General features: G+C 41.7%; 1 protein-coding gene across 1 annotated transcript in view; it reads left to right on the forward strand.

The window, feature by feature from the left end:
* The window catches only part of LOC124546521 (pescadillo homolog), a 40,048-nt gene extending 22,083 nt beyond the window's left edge, over positions 1 to 17,965 (forward strand). The window contains exons 7-9 of the mRNA XM_047125042.1: positions 3,143 to 3,330; positions 16,793 to 16,986; positions 17,070 to 17,965. Of these exons, the coding sequence (XP_046980998.1) occupies positions 3,143 to 3,330; positions 16,793 to 16,986; positions 17,070 to 17,342 (655 nt within the window). The 3' untranslated portion in view covers positions 17,343 to 17,965. The remainder of the gene's footprint in view (positions 1 to 3,142; positions 3,331 to 16,792; positions 16,987 to 17,069) is intronic.
* The last annotated feature ends 1,278 nt before the right edge of the window (positions 17,966 to 19,243 follow it).

Raw genomic sequence — 19,243 nt, forward strand, 5'->3', positions numbered from 1 at the left:
ACAGAGGACTGCTTGCTGGTATGTTTTCACTGTGGAACACTGGACACTCACACCACTGCAGGGAAAGAAGACGAGTGTTTGACGGCTCCTATATTGTTAGATGTCAACCACCACAACAGTTCTATTCATACCAGTCAACCGGAGACAATTGCAGTCAAACTGTGGGAAGAAGGCAGTTGGCGTACTCTGGATGAATTCACTCCCCAACACACCGTAGTCAATTCCCGCCCTAATATAGGGTACCAGCCCTTTACCTAGCCACTGTACTCAGGGAAACTACATAAAGCAACTACAAATGAGAACCCTTTGTGGGCAACAATCACCAAGATGCCAGGAAATCTCATTGAAGTCCTCGTCGACTGTTAGCCTCCCATGCCATTAGTCGCTTCGGGAATTATTTTCCTGTAATGATGCGTACTTATTATTGTCATGTAAAGGAGATTGTTGCGTGATATGAAATGATTGTGCTGGAATTCACAAATAGGAAATATGTTCAGCAGACACAAACATTTATTGCAAGCATAACTATCAACGACACAAGGTAGCCTTTCAAATTTGTCATTTTAACAGAATGTAGCCGTAATGTTGTTCTCAAATTGAACTCCAGGCAGGCATCACACTCGCTCACTATGAACTGCAGAAAACCAGAGCTGCAGATTGATGAAGCTATTCCAGCCACCACACGAGACAGTTGTTTGCCATTGAAGGTGGTCTTATCTCGTCATCATGAAGATGAGTGCCAATCATCAGTAGAGATCCTCAGTTAAACTGTGAAGCTCTTGTGGATTGCAAAAAGCTACTCAGGACCACAAAAGAAATCTACGTGCCAGCAACAATCATGAGCATTATATGTGGTGAAGGATAACTTCATATCACTAATTGTCATGAACAACCACAACTCATCCTTACACCTATGTGCTTATGGGTAGCCAAACAAGTCATTGAAGAGCAGATTAGAGCCAGAGATGAAGATTGTGCTCCTTTGCCACTACAGACAACACAAAGGAAGAAACTACTATTGATTTGCGAATAGTATTAGCCTGACAAAGGAGTGGCATAGGTGAGTGGTAGCCATTCTACGTCAATTTTCAGATGGAGAATGGAGAAAAGACAGGCAAAGCGGCCCATCAGCTGTGGAATTGTCCACCAATTAGCCAGCACTCATATAGTGTCATCAGCTGAGCAACATATAATCTGGGAGGAAGTGGATCAGATGCTGCAAGATAACATTATTGAACCTTCAGTGCCCTTGCTGTTCTCCTATGGTCCTTTCGAAGAGGAAGGATGGCACATGACGTTTCTGTGTCGACTACCGGCTAATGAAAAAAATTATGAAGAAAGGTATCTGTCCATTTCCATACGTTGATAACTTGCTAGCAGCTTGAAAGGCACAAAGTATTTCATAATTGTGGACTGCGCACACACTACTGGCAAAGTGACATTGATGAGGCTGACTTGGAAAAGACTCTGTTCATAACACCTCATAGTCTCAGAATCGTGCTGTTTGGATTATGTTACGTTCCAGCCACCTTAGAGTGTATCATAACAACACATGTGTCACTTGCTGCATGCCTCCAGTCTAATTATTTGATATTTAGCACTTATCATTGATATACATAGAGGTTCAAACAGAGAGACTGGATTAGGATACTGTCCATCACGACATTCACGTGCAACACTGCAAAACAAGATCACAGTCTTCACAATGTTCTTTCTGCTCCAGAGCCATGAGGCCGAAACGACAATGGATATGCTGTTCCCATTTGAACCAGACAGTACTCATGATTACTACATAGAACACCTCATCAACAGGACCAAAGAAGTAAGGTAGCTGGCTCGTATACAGATCCTGGATGCTCAGGAGAAAGACTGAGAGCAATATAACACCAAGCACCAATCAGTGAGATTCAACTCAGGAGGCTTGTTACGGGTTTTTACACCTGTGTTGAAAGTGGGACTGTCAGAAAAGTTGCTAAATTGCTATTTTGGGCCATATTGTATCATTATTCATCACATATGACAGAACAGAACAGAACAGAGAAAGAGGAAGACAGTAGAGAAAAGAGATGGGATGTAGCTTGACAACTAGATGAACCAGAACGGAAGTGTTGTGGAGCTGTTGTGGAAGTAGGGGGAAATGTGGCCGAGATGGTGAGGCACATTGTTGGAGAAAGGAAGTGATACATAACACAGGAAAAATCCATGCAATGCAGAGAAGCTAGTTATGGTGGGTGATGGACAAAATGGCAAAGGTTGGAAAGCAGTCACTGAAGTTGAACCAAACAGAATTCTCTGAGTTGTCAAAATTTTCCCGTTATCTTCTAAACGGCTGGTTGAAGGCTGTGCAAAAATTGTAGTTGAGTTGATATATCTCATGGCTGATTTTAGACACGCCTCTGTGTCCAGTGGTTAGCATATGACTATGAGGAGCTGGAATAGGAAGTGCTGGATATATGCATGGGACAGTTCTTGCACCTGTTCATGTCAATATGCCACATGTGGCAAGAGGTTGCACCTGGGTCTTTCATGTGCATATGGCATGCAATGACAATAGTACAGGCATGGCATTAGAATGTACCAGGATATTTCATAGATTCCTTGAGTGATCACTTTAGGAGAGTTGAGAAGGATGTTCTTAGTTTCAGGGAAGGAGGGGTGATCCTTTGCAGCTATTTGGTGTGAGGTGATTGAATTACTGCAAGAATGTGTGGGAAGGGCATAGAAGATCTGTTTGTGAATTATATTTTGAGGAGGGGTCTGGGTACTGCCTATTCTTAAGTCCTTAGCAAGATGTTTAGCATACTGGCAAGCAATTACTCTTCACTGGAGATGTCATTTGTGGGTGGCTAGTTGGTGCAGGAGTGACTTTTTGTTGTGGAAAGGGTGGCAGATACCAATGTAGAGGCATAGATGTTGGTCAGTAATTTTTGTGTGAATAGGGTTTTATTAAAACCATCAGAGAAAATGCGTTGAACATCCAGAAAAGGGGCATATTGAGTTGAGGAAACCGAGGTCAGACAAATAAGAGAAGAGGCTAATGCTGTGGGCTAATTGAGGATACTTATACACCTTGAACACTTTGTTTTGTCATGTGAAATCTGACAGTGTACACACTGAATGAAATGAATTTCTTACTTTACAGGTACTACATTCAGCCACAATGGGTATTTGATTCTGTAAATGCTCGACAGTTACTGCCCGTTGAGAAATATTTTGTTGGAGCCATTCTGCCACCACATCTTTCGCCATTTGTGGATGCAGAACGTGAGGAGCAGTATATCCCTCCTGAAGAACAACAGCTGCGTGATCCTTCATTAATCGAGCAGAAAGGTAGGAATTTACTATTTCTGTAGGCCAGATATTCCATAATTTTAAGCTACTGAAGTCATTGTTTATTAAAGTTCACATACTACAGACAGAATGCCTGGACATTTACTGAGATAAAAAAAAGTAATTCATAGTGTTTCAGTTAGTTATGGAAACAATTTTTGTACAACTTTTTTAGCATTTACAAAATATTTTTACTGCAAGAGGAATTTTTTCAAATCACCTAGTCAATTATTCGTAATTTTAATGCTGATATTCTAATGGAAAGCACACCTGCTGTTACAGGCAAGGTCAATTGTCAGTGGTATGTTTCACTCTCCATTAATAGCTCCTAATTTCATGCTTCTCAGTTTGGGAATTCTTGTTGTGAAGAAGCAATCAGTATTATCCAACTATGCCTGTCTTGAAAATAAATTTGTCTGTTTCGGTTTCTGTTCTCATTATCTCTGTGTGTTTCGTATTCAGTCTTTCGCTATTTTCTGTCCATATGAGTCTGGACTCCATGGCCTCTTCTTATTGCTTCAGTCTTAATTTTGATCTTAAAGCCATCCCCACATGGGTCATGGTTCTATTCGCGAAGCGCACCAGATGTGGTGCCCACCATTGTTGCTGCAAGGTCGGAAATGACTTGCTTTATCTCACGAAAGGTACTCCTCATTGTGATTTGTGACCACAGTACTTTCCTGTCCCAGTTGGCTGCATTTGGTGCACTAATCACACAATATTATGAAAAGGATAGATTTGCTACTCACAGTAAAGATAACACTTTGAGTAACAGACAAGCACAACAAAAAGACCGTTACACAAAAGCTTTTGGCCAAAGCCTTCTTCAGAAAAGAAAACACATATGCAAATTCCATCAAGCAACCATTCCTCATGCATGCACGGCTGCTATCTCTGGGCCCTCAGGGGCTCAGCATTTGCTTGCCAGGTATAGGCTTGGCGAACCTGGGGTTCCTGGTCTGGGGACTGGTAAGCACCACCAGCCCTCTCTCACTGTAAGCTCTGAGCATCCTTCAGTGACCACTGTGTGGCAGGGCAGTGGCATGTTGTGTGTCACAGGGAACGGGACCTCGACTTGACTGCCCAGATTGCAAGGATGGTAAAAACCACTATTAAAAACAACCTCAGTCTCAAGGTGTGCTGCACTCTGATGAGATATATGGTCGTTGAGGTGGAACAGTCATATCTGGGGAACCTGCTGCACCTCAGTTGTATAAGTCTTACTTAGGCATGCGGGGCTCTGTCTAGGAGTATTTTTATTTCCCTAGGTGCTTATGGGACTGAGATGCATCCATCAGAGTTTTGTCTTCCACCTCCCAGCAGAATGGGTGGACTGCCGTTGGGTACTAACACCCAATCAAATAAGAGGGCTTGTGTAACCAGTCCTGGTAGTCAAGAATCCTAGAGTGTGTAGTAAAAGAATGTGTGCTGCTGGTCAGCGTGTGTTTTTATTGGTTAAAGGGCAAAAGGGAAGTTTTGGCAAAGTGTCACCTTTTTACATACAGCAGGGTTTAGAGAGGATTACAGGTACTTTAAAATCAGTTAAGTGGTTACGAAATGGTACATTGTTGCTGAAAACATCAAGTTCCCAACAAGTGACGAATCTACAGAGGTCCAAAACCATTGGAGAATATGCCATTGAGACTGAGCTTCACCCCACATTAAACTATAGTAAAGATGTGACATGCAGAGACGGTGGACACCCCCAAAGAAGGCCTGAAAGTTGAGTGGGCCCAAGAAGGCATTGTAGATGTGCAGAACATTATGAAACTAGTGGAGGGCGATCTTGTTAAATCCAAATTGGTCATCCTGCCTGGAACTATTAAGGCAGGTTTTCTTCCAGAACTGGCAGAAGTAAAGCTGTGAGTACCAGGCGTGAGTTGTGCTTCGGTAGCTCAGATGGTAGAGCACTTGCCCGTGAAAGGCAAAGATCCCGAGTTCGAGTCTCGGTCGGGCACACAGTTTTAATCTGCCAGGAAGTTTCAGGTTTTCTTCATTTAACTGTGCAGCATTATGTCTCCTATCCAATGCGCTGTTTTAAATGCTAGCGATTTGGGCATACCATACATGGATGCAAGGGAGAAGCACGCTTGTGACAAATGTGGTACGACTGCCCACAGAGGAGTCAGATGCTCATCTCATCCAAAGTGAGTAAATTGCTCTGGGGCCCACCCAGTCTAGAGTAGCAACTGCTGTGTCTTTCTTGAGAAATTGAAGATACAGGAGATTAAAACCACATGACTGATTCCCTATGGTGAGACCAAGAAGATTTATAAGAGCATGCAGCCCCCAACGTTCGCTACCTCCTTTGAGTCAGTTGTTAAGCAGTCAGTACAGAAAAGTGATGCTACTACACAAATGGAGGTAGCTAGTGTTAGCAATAGTACCTGCATTTATCGGTGTACTTGTGCTGCTGTAGTTACTTCATAGCCTACACTTCATCCCGAAACATTGGAAAAGTCTGTAGTCACTAATGTTGCGGAGCTCCCTGCTCCCCCTAAGATTCAGTATGGTCCACTTTCCAGTGCTGCCACTACCACTGCTGTGGTTGTGACTCCGAAGCCTACCCAGGGCAAAAAATCAAAGGCCAAGCAAGCATCTTCCACTGATGGAGTAGGGAAGTAAACACTCTGAAGATGAAGATGTCGTCATCATACTATCTGATGTCTCTCTTGACTCTTTGGTAGAGCTAACGGACCTTGATCATCTCGCTCCAAGACAGAGCTTCCACCCATTACAGGCTCCGCTCCCTGGCAGAAAGACAGGGTGAAAGTGCAACCCCCATGATAAATGGCTCCCATATTACAGTGGAACACTAATGGGTTCAGGACACATGTGGAGGAACTGAAACTGTTAGTGCAGGAATGCCCCCTGTGCCTGTGTTTACAAGAAACACATTTTAAAGCCACTAGCAGTCCTGTGCTACGGAGCTATAGCCGTCACCGAAGGATGACCTGACTGGGGATGGAGCCAAGGGTTTGTCAATACCGTGCATGAGGGCTACTGACCTGCAAGCAGTTGCTGTTGAAATTCATGGGTGTTGGAGGATCACTGTTTGCTCACGGAATCTATCTCCACCAGATACAGTAGACTCTGAGGCTCTCACAGAGCACTACATGAGGAGAAGCCATGAACATGGATGGTCAGCAGGGCTAACTGGATGCTGTTCAGCCAGCTGGTTGTGATTGAACATCACAGCAGTGTCCAGGAATCAGTGGACCACATCACGTGAGTGGTGCATCTTGCTGCTGACTTATCCATCCCAATGTTTTCAGATCATCTTAGGAAGCGAACTGTATCTTGGTTCACAGATGAGTGCTATTCAGCCATCTGGGACAGGTGTGCTGCTCTTCAACAATTTAGATGCCGCCCTACGGGAGACAACCTCATAGCTTTTCGATTCGTGAGAGCCAAGTCTCAAAGTGTTATTAAGGAGAGCAAGAAAAGGTCATGGCAAGCCTTCCTGGACTCCATCAACCATTCCACATGTTCTGCAGAAGTATGAGAAGCCATTTGGAGGATTTCCAGTAAACACAGTTGTTTATCAATCACAGCAGTGCTGAAATAGGGGTGTCTTCAAACAATGCCCAGAGGCATTGCCCAAACACTGGCCAGTCATTTTGCAAAAACTACAGCTGATGCAAGCCAGTATCCGGCATTGCATCACTACTGTGCAGCTGTAGAGAGGGGCAAGTTGGACTTCAGATCCAATACTTCTGAGGCCTACAACTCTCCTTTCTCCATGTGGGGACTGGAATCGACACTGTCTGACACTTGTGCCACTGCACCCAGTCAGGACCAACTCTGGTACTGCACGCTTCGATGATTGCCAGCAGAATCAAACGAAATCATCTTTGAATGTTTCAGCCTTATGTGGCAGACGGGCAGCTTCCCCAACTCATGGAGGGAGGCGATTCTGTTACCTCTCCTAAAGTGAGGAAAAGGCTGCAGTTACAGGAGTATTGCTTTAACGAGCTGTGTAGAAAGACTCCTGGAGCGAATGGTTAACTATCATTTGTTCTAGCTGTTAGAGACCAGGCAACTGCTTAGCCACTCTCAGTGTGGCTTCCAGAGGTTTCAGTCCACTGTCGACAACTTGACCCTGCTAGATGTGGCTATACAGCAGGCTTTCCTACATAAACGTAACTGTTGTGGCACCTTTTTTGATATCAGTAAGGCATATGACACTACTTGGGAGACACAGTATTCTCACATAACTGCATCAATGGAGCTTTCATGGCCATCTCCCTATGTTCTTGTGATCTTCCTTGACTCAAGTTGGTGACACGATCGATTTGAGCAGGTAATTGTTGTACATCAGGACACTGTTTTAAGTGTTACCATCTTTGCTATAGCTATTAAACAGTATCATGTCTGTGGTAAGGAGTCATGGACAGTGCTCCTATTTGCGGACAGTTTTGCTGTTTTCCGTTGCTACTCCAGTGTTGCAACAGAAAGCTGCCAGTTGCAATTTACAGTGTGGAGGTTAGGTTAGAGGAGTGGGCTGCAAAGATGGGTTTTCTGCAATTTTTTGTGTGTGTGTGTGTGTGTGTGTGTGTGTGTGTGTGTGTGTGTGTGTGTGCACATTTTAATCATTCAGTCATATTTTTAATTTACCTGACCTGCGACATCTTAGAAACACGTCGAGGTTTCTAGGCGTCACTCATTTTTCTCCCCCCCTCCAAATTGTTGTGGTTGCCACACCTAAGAGACCTGGAAGTCAGATCTGTCAAGACACTAAATATCATGAAGTGCCTCACCCACGGGCCTTGGGGAGTGGACAGGACACATCTCCTCCAGTTTTGTTGGGCTTTCGTGCAGTCGTGGCTGGACTAGGGGTACACTGTGTAGCACGGCCTGCTCATACTCAGTCTCTGTGCTGATGCTGGGGAACCACCACTTACCATCCAGCGGCAGCTCCTCATGGTGCACCAGGCACGTAAGTTCCTCGCAGTTCCAACTTCACCTGCACACCAAACTGCTTTCTTCCACATTTGGAATGCCTTTGCTCCAATCGACCACAAGCCACAATGCCATTTGGGCGTGCGACGTGTGCTGGAGTCACTCAGTGTGTAACAGGTACAACCCCAAATCCAGGATTTTAATCATCTGCCATCCTGGTTTCTGGAGAGGCCCAGAGTAATTTTAGATTTGGTGTGGTACAGGAGAGATTGCACTCCTGCTTCCGTTTTCAGTGTGATAATTTGTGACATTTTACCTGAGTACCACAGCTATGTAGCCATTTTTACAGGTGGACTTGAAACGGGAGGACTTTGTTGGTTTCTCTGTTGTTTTCCTGGATTGTATCCTGAAGGTTCATGTGCCTCAAGACTTTACTGTCTTTTATGCAGAATTATATGAAATCTTGCAGCATTGGAGCAAATGAGATGTTCTTCCAGTGCTAAATTTCTTGTCTCAGATCCTCTGAGTGCCCTACACTTTCTGAAATGTTTGTATCCAGCAGATAAAGTAGTCCACACTATCCAGGATGCCCTCCTGCAACTACAATACTGGGGAAGGAGATGTCTTTTCACTGGATATCAGGGCACATGGGAGTTTGGGGGAATGAAAGTGCAAATCTAGCAGCCAAGGAGGTGTTGTGTCACGATCCTCGGGTATTTCAGTGTGCCATCCACCTGCATGCTATAACCTTGCTGTTGAGCTCCAGATTTTTGCATCGGTGAGAGGATGAGTGGCTGGAAGTGACAGACAATAAGCTCTGTCTATTAAACCCCACAATGTGGCCATGGTGTACTTCCTTTCAGCTATGAAGACAGGATGAGGTTCTCCTCACTCATCTTCGCAGAGGCCACAAACCTATGCTGCATGGCTTCTTGCTATAGCGAGAGTACCCTCCAATGTGTGGCCCTTTGTGGCGTATAGATCACTTTGCTTCACATTTTATTGGACTGCATATTTTTTTTCCCCTGACTAGCGAGCCATGGCTGATTTGCTGACAGATCTGCAATCTGTTTTAGGTAACGTTCAAATGAATGTGGTTAGAGTTTTAAAGCTTTGTGAATTGTCCTCCTTTTCCAACATTTTAGGGAGATGGTTTTAATGTATTAACAGGGTGACTGGCTCAACCATATATTAGGTGAGTGGTCAGCCAGTGACATTTACCTGTGGCTTCCTTTTAGCTCCTTTGTCATTTTACGTGTGTTTATTCTCCTCTGTGGCATCTTTTATTCTGTTCCATTGTCTTAGCGTGTATGATCACATTTGTGTCTTTTAATATGTGTAAGGGCTCTGATAACCTCGCCGTTGAGAGCCTGTAAGCCACACACACACACACACACACACACACACACACACACACTACCTGCTATGGTCAGAATCAGTTGGATGAGGTTTTTCTAAGCTAACTCTTTCTTTCATAGGTGGACTACACTCTTCCAGTAAATCAGTGTAGCATCTGATCTTTCAACGACTAGTTCTATATGGTTGTTGCATTTTTAGTGTCTGAACAGATACTCTCACATCTTTTTAGCTGTTACTGTTTCCATCCATTCTTTGCCAGAAGTGATCAAACCGTAATCAGTCTTCCCATCAAATTATGTACAACACATTCATTTATGGTGAGGATCAGCAGCCAGTCCTTAAACCAAGCCACAATTCTCTGCAGGCCTCCTTGCATTTTGCTGCAGTTTTCTGACTTTACAACTTTCCTGTATACTGCAGCATCTTCCACAGACTGCATTACAGATCTTCAAATATTATCGTCCAGATATTTATGTATATATTGTGAACAGTATAAGAGCTGTATGACACTTCCTTGTGGTACACACTATATTCCTTTTACATGCAGTGATATCAGTCTATTAAGAATGTCATGTTGAGTTTTGTCTGCTAGAAAGTCTTGAATCCAGTCTTCAAACAAGTGCAACTATCTTCAAGAAGACTAGAGTTATGGTCTTAAGTCATAATTCTTCCCCAGATAAATGTGACCACACTTTTAATCAGTCTGAAGTATACAGAGAGGGAGGAGAAGCAGTTAAATCCTCCCCATCGTTAATTTAAGGAGCTTTTTCACATTTGCAGCTGTACTGTGGCTTTATTGTGTATGATTCTGTTCAACTATTCTAATTAAAGAGCTTTAACTCCATTCACCATGAGTGTGTTAAACTAACAACAGGAGCCATAAGGACAAGTCTTACACCCGGACTCTGTGCTGAGGCTGGGAAACAGCCTCCAACCAGCCGACAGAATTTCCTCATGATGTTACGACCATCCAAGATCCCATCACTCCAACGTTCAGTTTTCTTGTCTGCCTATCAGTATAATGTAGGTATGTAAATTTCAGAAGAGCTGCGGGACCATTTGAGATTAGAACAAAGGAGCAGCTTGTGCAGCTCAGTGTTGCAGATCTGAAAGTATAAACAGACGGTTAAAGCAGTATCATGCCTGGTTACTAGTGGAATCAAGGTTGTTTTTAATTTTGACAAAGTGCAAGAAATATTGTGTGCCAGATTTTATGTCCAAACTAGCCTTTTACAAATATATATATAGAGAAACACTGAAATTTAACATTTATTTAAGTTGGTGGGTCTAAGCAGTTGTTTCCTCTGACAGTGTCTTTGGGATTAGATTCTAGAGGAATTTACACTCTTTGATGCAGAGTCCAAAGCAATCATAGAAATGCTCGAGCAGAGAAGGTGCAATCAACAGAACAACTTTTTCATGTGCTGTGTTTCCCTAGGTGCCCTACAAACCATTCAGAAAATGTACCCAGCAGACAAAGTGGCGCTAAACATAAAAGACACTTCATGCCCTATAATTTTAAGGGAAGAAAGCAAAATTCTGCTGGATTATCGGGCATATGGAAACCCAGCAGCAAGGGATAAGGACAACAATAGTAATGTATTACTCTGTGTTGTCGCATTGTGTGGTATTAATTCAAGAGCAAAAGTCGTGTCATAGGGAGAAGGTGTAGGTACAAAATAGAAGATTAAGATTGGTGGAGCTTACAGTTCTGTCATATTGAACATCACTCCACTCGCACAGATGGATAGAAGCGGCTTTAAGGGGACCACACCGTGGTTCCGGTTGAAAAAAAAAGTGGGTTTTTCGTTTTCATCATATTTCGATAGATTAAGGTTTTATTTAAGTACTATGAAAAGGATTTTGCTGAAAAAAAATTTTTTTTCGAGCATTTAAAGAGCGTTTTCCTACCACGTGTGTTTATGTGCCTCACCCACTTTTCTGCAGATATTTTTGGTCTTTATATCCCCTACATTGCACGTTAGGGTTGTTGTTTTTTTTTTTTTAACTCCTGAGTGTGTTGGCTATCCTTTGACTGCAATGGTTGGTATTCTTTTGTTTCTGCTGTCTGTAAACAACATGCTTTCAAACACGCGGTTAGTTTTGTTCAGGTGTGATTGCGAGTAGTTGTTATACTTACGTTTGCAGTGCTTGTTTACGTGTCTTTTGTTGTGTTTATTGAAGATGATGAAACGTAAAGGCATTTTCAAGAAATGACAATTTAGAGGAAACAAGTTTAGAAAGCTTTCTGTTCAAGAGGTTATGTCACCTGGCAACGATGTTTCTAATTGTAATTCTTCAACAAGTGCATCATCAAAGAAGCTCTCGCCATTTCAAGAGTGTTACAGCGGATTTACTGTAAGTGAAAAGGGGTGCAGTAACATTATTATAAATTTGAGAATATAATCAGATGTAATTTCTAAATTTATACAATGTAGACAGTGTGGTGAGTCACAGAGTGTGAAAATTTGTGAGAGTGCCAGTGGGAGAAAAGGCCTAGCAATTGCTTTGGACTTAATTTGCACTAAATGCTTAGCTGTGATTTCATTTGAGTTCTTCAAAACCAGATGCAAGTGGCCCTTATGAAATCAATACTAGATTAGTTTATGCCTTACGATGCATTGGCAAGGGCATGTCTGCAGGGAGAACATTTTGTTCAGTGATGAACTTACATCAACCACCAAATAAATTTGAAAAACTGACTGCAATATTAGAGAAAGCTGTATGTGAGGTCAGTGAGGAAAGCATGAAACTGGCTGCTATGGAAGCATTGGAAGAAAATGATGAATGTTCGGATATTGCAGTTGCACTTGATGGAAGTTGGCAGAAAAGAGGACATACTTCTCTGAATGGAGTAGTGACTGCCACGAGTGTAGGCACCGGTAAAGTGTTAGATGTGGAGATAACGTCTAAATATTGCAAATGTTGTGAAGTCAGTGAACATAAAGAATATAACTGTGTGGCTAATTTTAGAGGAACAAGTGGTGGTTTGGAAGTTCATGGAGTATAACAAATATTTCATCGCTCTTTAGAAACAAGAGGCGTACGGTACACCAAATATTTGGGTGATGGTGACAGTAAGGCATACAACAATGTGGTGAACTCTAAGCCATATGGAGATGCCATTATTAGCAAAATAGAATGTGTAGGCTATGTTCAAAAATGTTTGGGAACAAGGCTGAGAAAACTAACTGTTAATATGAGAGGAAAAAAATTAGAAGATGGAAAATTGTTGACCGGACAGGGTCAGTTAACTGATACTGAAATAGGAAACTTGCAGGTATACTATGGGCAGGCAGTTAGGAGAAATAAAGAAAAACCGAGCGAGGTGGCGCAGTGGTTAGACACTGGACTCGCATTTGGGAGGACGACGGTTCAATCCCGCGTCCGGCCATCCTGATTTAGGTTTTCCATGATTTCCCTAAATCGCTCCAGGCAAATGCTGGGATGGTTCCTTTCAAAGGGCACTGCCGACTTCCTTCCCCCTCCTTCCCTAATCCAATGAGACCGATGACCTCGATGTCTGGTCTCCTTCCCCAAAACAACCAACCAAATAAAGAAAATCTGGAGGCAATGAAGAGAGATGTTTGGAGCATATTCTTCCATAAGTCCTCTACTGATGATGAGCCATGTCATGGACTGTGTCCATCTGGAGAAAATTGGTGGTGCAAATACAATAGGGCTCGGACAACTGGAGAATCTTATTCTCACCAGCATTCTCTTCCTGCTGCTGTTATTACAGCAGTTAAACCTATTTTCAGGGACTTGGCTCATCCTGAGCTCCTAAGGAAATGTCTGCATGGGCAGACACAGAACCCAAATGAATGTTTCAACAGCGTAATTTTGAACTGCCTTCCTAAAACTGTATTTGGAGGCATGCATACAATGAAACTAGTTCATGATGCTGTTATTACATTCAATTGTGGTAATATTGGAAAGTGCTGGGTACTGAAAAAGCTGGGAATTAATCCTGGTGAAAATATGATCACTGGGCTGCAACATTACGATAAAATGAGGATAGCTGATGCAGACAGGTCTGCATCTAATATGGCCAAGAAAGCAAGACAAACATCCAGGAAGATGAAAAAGAAGCTGGAAGATCTGCTAGAGGCCAAAGAAGGGCCATCATATGCAGCAGGACAGTTTTAATTAACTGTAAGAAACAAATTTCAAAAGTTTTTTCTTTAAAGTCAATTTCCCGCAAACTAAAATTTTCAGTACATACGCCCCATTGTATCAGAAACTATCATAGATAAATGAATGATATTTTCAGAGACTCTGCATAACATAAAAAGCTACCTTTGGTACTACATTCATTAATATTCCCCAATTAGGAAGTTCACAAAAAATATTTTCTGCAGAAAAAACTTAATATTTTTTGTTAATAAATTTAAAAATGTATTTCTTAAAAACTATAAAACGGATAAATTAGATTTTAGGACAGTTGACTATTAGCATCATGTAACACAGTAAAAATATTAAGTTCCTGCATCAAATAGTTTTTTTTTTTAGAAATGGGTCAAATACTTGCCTAAATTAACAGGGGTTAGATAGGCAGGGTGTGGTCCACATCTGAGAATAGACCACAGTCCTCTTACTTATGGGCACCTACTCCTGCAGGAGGACTCCCTCCTCTACCCCCCCTCCCCCCCCCCACCCCACCCCACCCCACCCCAACCACCTAAATCGTTGTGCTTGTGGTGTAGAAGTGTACACATTTTATTTGATCATAATCTTTTTTCCATCCAGAACTTGGCAGTTCATTTAAATGTGCTTTATTATCTTCCCAGATAGTCGTGTGTGTTAGGTGCTGCTTCTGGGACAGGGAGGTGCACCAGCCTCAGGTTGAATCTACCCGCCGGATTAATGAAGTGGTTGGTGTACTGTCCAGTCTGGATATGATTTTTAGGTGGTTTTCTGCATCACTATGTGAATACCAGGCTGGTTTACTAGTGCCGTGTCAGTTACATGATTCACAGACATTTAGAAAACTTTCCCTCTCGTCATGAATAACACTTCATGCAGAGTGTTGGTGCATGCACATTCCATCCACAGAAACAACGTGCTGGCACAGGAAGGGCGTCTGGCCACCTTTAAAATTAACCATGCTATTCTGACCCTGCATTGATTCAGGACAAAGACACAACAAAAAGAAAGCTATTTCAATCTCTCAGAGTTTCTAGGATCTCATTTTTTGGTTAGTTTTATCTACAATTTTGACAGTGAGTCAATTTATTTTGTAAGCCTCATCCAACTGTAGGTCACATAGAATGCATCAGATTTCTAGCTAATTGTAGGTTGGTAAAAGAGATATGAAGGAAATAGTTGTGCTGCTGGATAGTAGCCATGGCAGCGGCGTAGGTCAGTTGGTACAGAACAAATTAGGAACAGGGTACCAGGTCACAAGTTGTGAAGCAAAATGCCTATCCTTACCAAGGTGACAGAGGACATAGGAAATTTGTGTAACAGTTTTGATAAAGAGACTCAGGTGATCACAGTAGGTGGGGCAGGAAAGAGCCTGGCTGAAGATAGAAATTAAGTGTGTCCTTGGTGGAATAGGAGTAGCAGCTTCATATACAAGGTTTGTGGAGGTCATGCAGCACCATGACCAGCCTTGGGTTAACAGTCCTGTCAGCCATGTGAGCACAGAGTTCAGCAGCCTGCTGCTGACTGAAATGAAATGTCATGTGAATTCAGTACCTGTTGCTACATTTGGGAGATTAGGATACTAGACAGGCCTACGCGTGAATAAGAGGATGAAAGAAAGGTTGACTAAGCCTCTTACAAAAAAAATGAACAGATGGTCTCTGTCATATAAAGCAAGATCCCTGTGGTTACTGGTATTGGAGGGGTACCTTTCATTAAATTGGCATCAAGCACCCTGTTGTGAAAGAAGTTAACATCAGAAGAGCCCTATAATATGTTTAAGAATGCACAGCAAAGCAAGGTTAGCTTATTTCATAAGAATATTAGAGGACTGAGTAATGAGGTAGACAAGCATGTCTGGAGAATTTAGAGAGCTCTGAAAAGATAGACATCCTGTGCCTATCTGAGCACCACATGGTTTGAGAAGTTAAATGTGAAGGATTACACTCTAACATCATATTCATGTAGAACTAATATGAGAGAAAGAGGTGCTGTTGCATATATTAAGATATAACAGAAATTCAGAAACATTGAAACAAGTAGATTTTGTAGTGAGCAACGCACAGCAGTGTGTGCTTCTGAATTAATACTGAAAAAGAGTTCACTCAGAATTTTTACTGTACATAGATCCCCATTGGGAAGTTCCGAACTGTCATGAGGCATATGGAGTCCTTTCTGACAGACAACAGAAAGCAGTTAATACTCTGTGGAGATATCATACAAATGTTTTGAAGGATTCTGATTGGAAAAATGATGAGGAAACTCTACTTGGGTACTCTATTTGGATCCTACAATTTTATCTTAGTAATTAATTTGCAATGCATGTGGATAACGACAGTTCACTATGTACATTAATGACATTGCAGATAATATTAATAGTAACCTAAGACTTTTTGCATATATGCAGTTATCTATAATGAACTACTGCCCAATAAAAGCTGCGTAAATATTCAGTTATTTCTTAATAAGATTTCAGAATGGTGCAGTGACTGAAAACTTGCTTTAAATATTCAGAAATGCGAAATTGTGCTCTTCACAAAATGATAAAAAAAAAAGTAACACCATATGAGTATAATATCAATGAGTAACAGTTGGAGTCGGCCAACTCATAATACACCTGGTACCTGGGCATAACACATTGCAGGAACATGAAATGGAATGATCACATAGGCAAAGTCATAGGTAATGCAGGTCGGTAATGAGGATAAGATTAGAGTAATTACAGTACGGGGAGAAGCATTTATAAACAGTCATTGAGAATCCTGAGACCAGTATCATCTGTTTTAAATGGTCTCTTACTGATAACGCCTTCAATAATAGACAGAGGTTTTTGCTAGAGATAAATAGATTGTGTGTGACTGTATGGCAAGAGAATTATAGAACTTTATGTGTATTTGATATGTAATATTAGCATCAAAAGTTTCTTACTAAGCATCGGTAATTGATGAGCATGCATAAATTTTATTTGAGATTGCTGTTGACCTAACACATCTCACACAACTGTAACCATTGTAAATCTGTATGTAACTAATTAAGCATGTGTAATACATTGCAGATTCTGGAGAGAGCAGTTCTGATGACGAAGATAATGCAAGTGATGAAGATGCCGTTGATAAGAATAAACATAACTCCAAAGAAAAGCACAGTCATAAGAAAGGTAAATCTGAGGTAGATAAGTCTGAAGCAGAAGCTGACAACAAAGCTGATGATACTCCAAGTGGAGGAATTGAAAGCCAACGAGAAGAAAAAGTAAGAACACATTCTTTGAAAAACTAACTGTAGTCTGGTCTTTTGGTGAAAATGTTATTTATATACTACTTGTTTCATTTCAGCGCAAGCGTATGTCCGTTACTGCTGGCACAGTTTCTGTTGAAGATCCTATGGAGAAGGTGCGGCAGAATCGTCAAGAATACAGATTGCGAGAGAAAATGATAGCAAAAAAGCATCGTAAACTGTACCGTAGTATGATGGAGGGCAGAACTGAGAGGGCTAAAGAAGTATGGCTGTTGCGAAAAAAGCGGCAACGAATAGAAGCAGAAGAAAAACAACACCGCAAACGAGAGCGAAGGGAGGCACAAGTATCTGCTGCTACATCTGTAACATAGTACAATTGTGTGTAACAAATATGAAAGGTACGCCACAGTTGTTACAGCAATATAGTATAGGCCAGTTCATTTTTCATCTTTGGCAAACAACAGTATTGGTGCAATGTCACATGAATTTACACTATGAACTAAAACCAGTCTGTAAGTCAAAGGACACTGGCTTTTAATGAAAGTGAAAATGAAAATCCATGAAAAAGTACAGTGTTTGAAACAAATTGATTTGTTGGTTTCACCTAATGAAGTTCAAGAATTTATTTTTATCATTACTTTTAAAAATTGTTGATACTTGACTTTGTAAATAATTGTACGTATTGATTGTGACTAAGACATTTTCATCATGGTCAGCATCTTTTGTAACAGAAGTGCTTGTTGCCTTTCTAGAATATAAATTATTCTGAGAATGATAGATCTATTTTTATTCATACCTTAACCACAACTAAATGATGTGCTACCAGTAAAGTTGTGATGGTGCATAGTGTAGTAGTTGATTATGTCTGCTACTGTTTATTTATGGCTTACTTGTTAAAGAACATATGTGCATACCATGTGCCTCCCCTCCACCTGCCTTCAGTCTCTGGGGAACAAAGAAGGAATAAATCCCATTTGTGTTAGAGAAATAGAAATTTTGTTTGTGTTTGTCTCTCGACATGTGAGATTTATTAGCTTTTTTCTCAACTGTGAAGAAAGTGTTTACAAACATGTTTGACTTACTAATTTGCTCTCTTTCATCTCTGACTTTACTTATTTTGGGACACATGTTTATGAGAAACCAAGCACTGATTAGTCTCTTAAAACTGAACTGCAGTTAATCACAACAATTTCTTTGTAAGTTTTCAAGCATAATCACAATCCTAATAACAAATTGAGAAATCTGTCAAATGTGTGTGTAGTGGAAGGCATAATTCAAACTTGGTGGCCATTGCAAAATATTATAGAATATGGATGCAAGCATGAGAAGGTATATAGCTCTAGTTTTATGACAGGTTTTAATTAATTGTTGTGAACAAACATGCCACTCAGAAATCTGAAGAAAATTTAGGAACGGGGTACACAAACAGAAATAAAAAGGATTTAGTGTTGAGAAATGGGACAACTTACAGCAGTGAATAGAAAAAAGGATGCAGTCCAAAAATCCTGATTTCCCCCCCCCCCCCCCCCCCCAGGAGACCATTTTCTTTCCAGATGGTATAGATAATCAAAAAACTTACAATTAGATCCTTGTAATAATACACTGCCATTTGTGAAAAGTGCCACATCGAGAAGGAATTACCTGAATAGCACTACACTTGGTGGAAGTGGCGACAGGTGTTCAGGCAATACGTGATACGTTTTGCAGCGAGATGGGGCATACGTATGCTGGGCAGAGCCCTCTCGTGTTGGTCCGACAGGGTCGGTGTTGTGCCTTGTGTAGTCGGTGCAGAACTGTCACACAAGGTGGAAACAATACAGTGAGTGCCAGTATGTCTCGTCTGCGTCAGAGGGAGCCATATTGGCATGTGAACGAGTTTGAATGGGGCAGAATAATCAGTCTCCAGAAAACAGGGTTGCCATACCGTGACATTTCTCCTTACGCAGGGCATGCTGCTACGTCAGTGATGCGTATGTGGAAGCAGTTGGTAGTGGAAGGTCATACGCAATGACAAGCAAGGACTGGACCACGGAATATGACCACAGCACAAGATGACTGTCATATTGTCTACATGGCCATTATGGACCATACAGCATCATCCACAGTGTTGGCTTATTGCTGGAGCACTGCAACAGGTGTGAACTTATCTGCATCGACGGTTTGTCGCTGTCTGCTGCAGGTTGGACTGGTTGCATGCATGCCGTTACATCGGCTTCCATTGTCCGACTGCAGAGGGCATCTGAACACCGTCACTGGAGTGCTGAGTGGCAAC

This window comes from Schistocerca americana, chromosome 1, assembly GCF_021461395.2.
Source record: "Schistocerca americana isolate TAMUIC-IGC-003095 chromosome 1, iqSchAmer2.1, whole genome shotgun sequence".
NCBI classification, from domain to species: domain Eukaryota; kingdom Metazoa; phylum Arthropoda; class Insecta; order Orthoptera; family Acrididae; genus Schistocerca; species Schistocerca americana.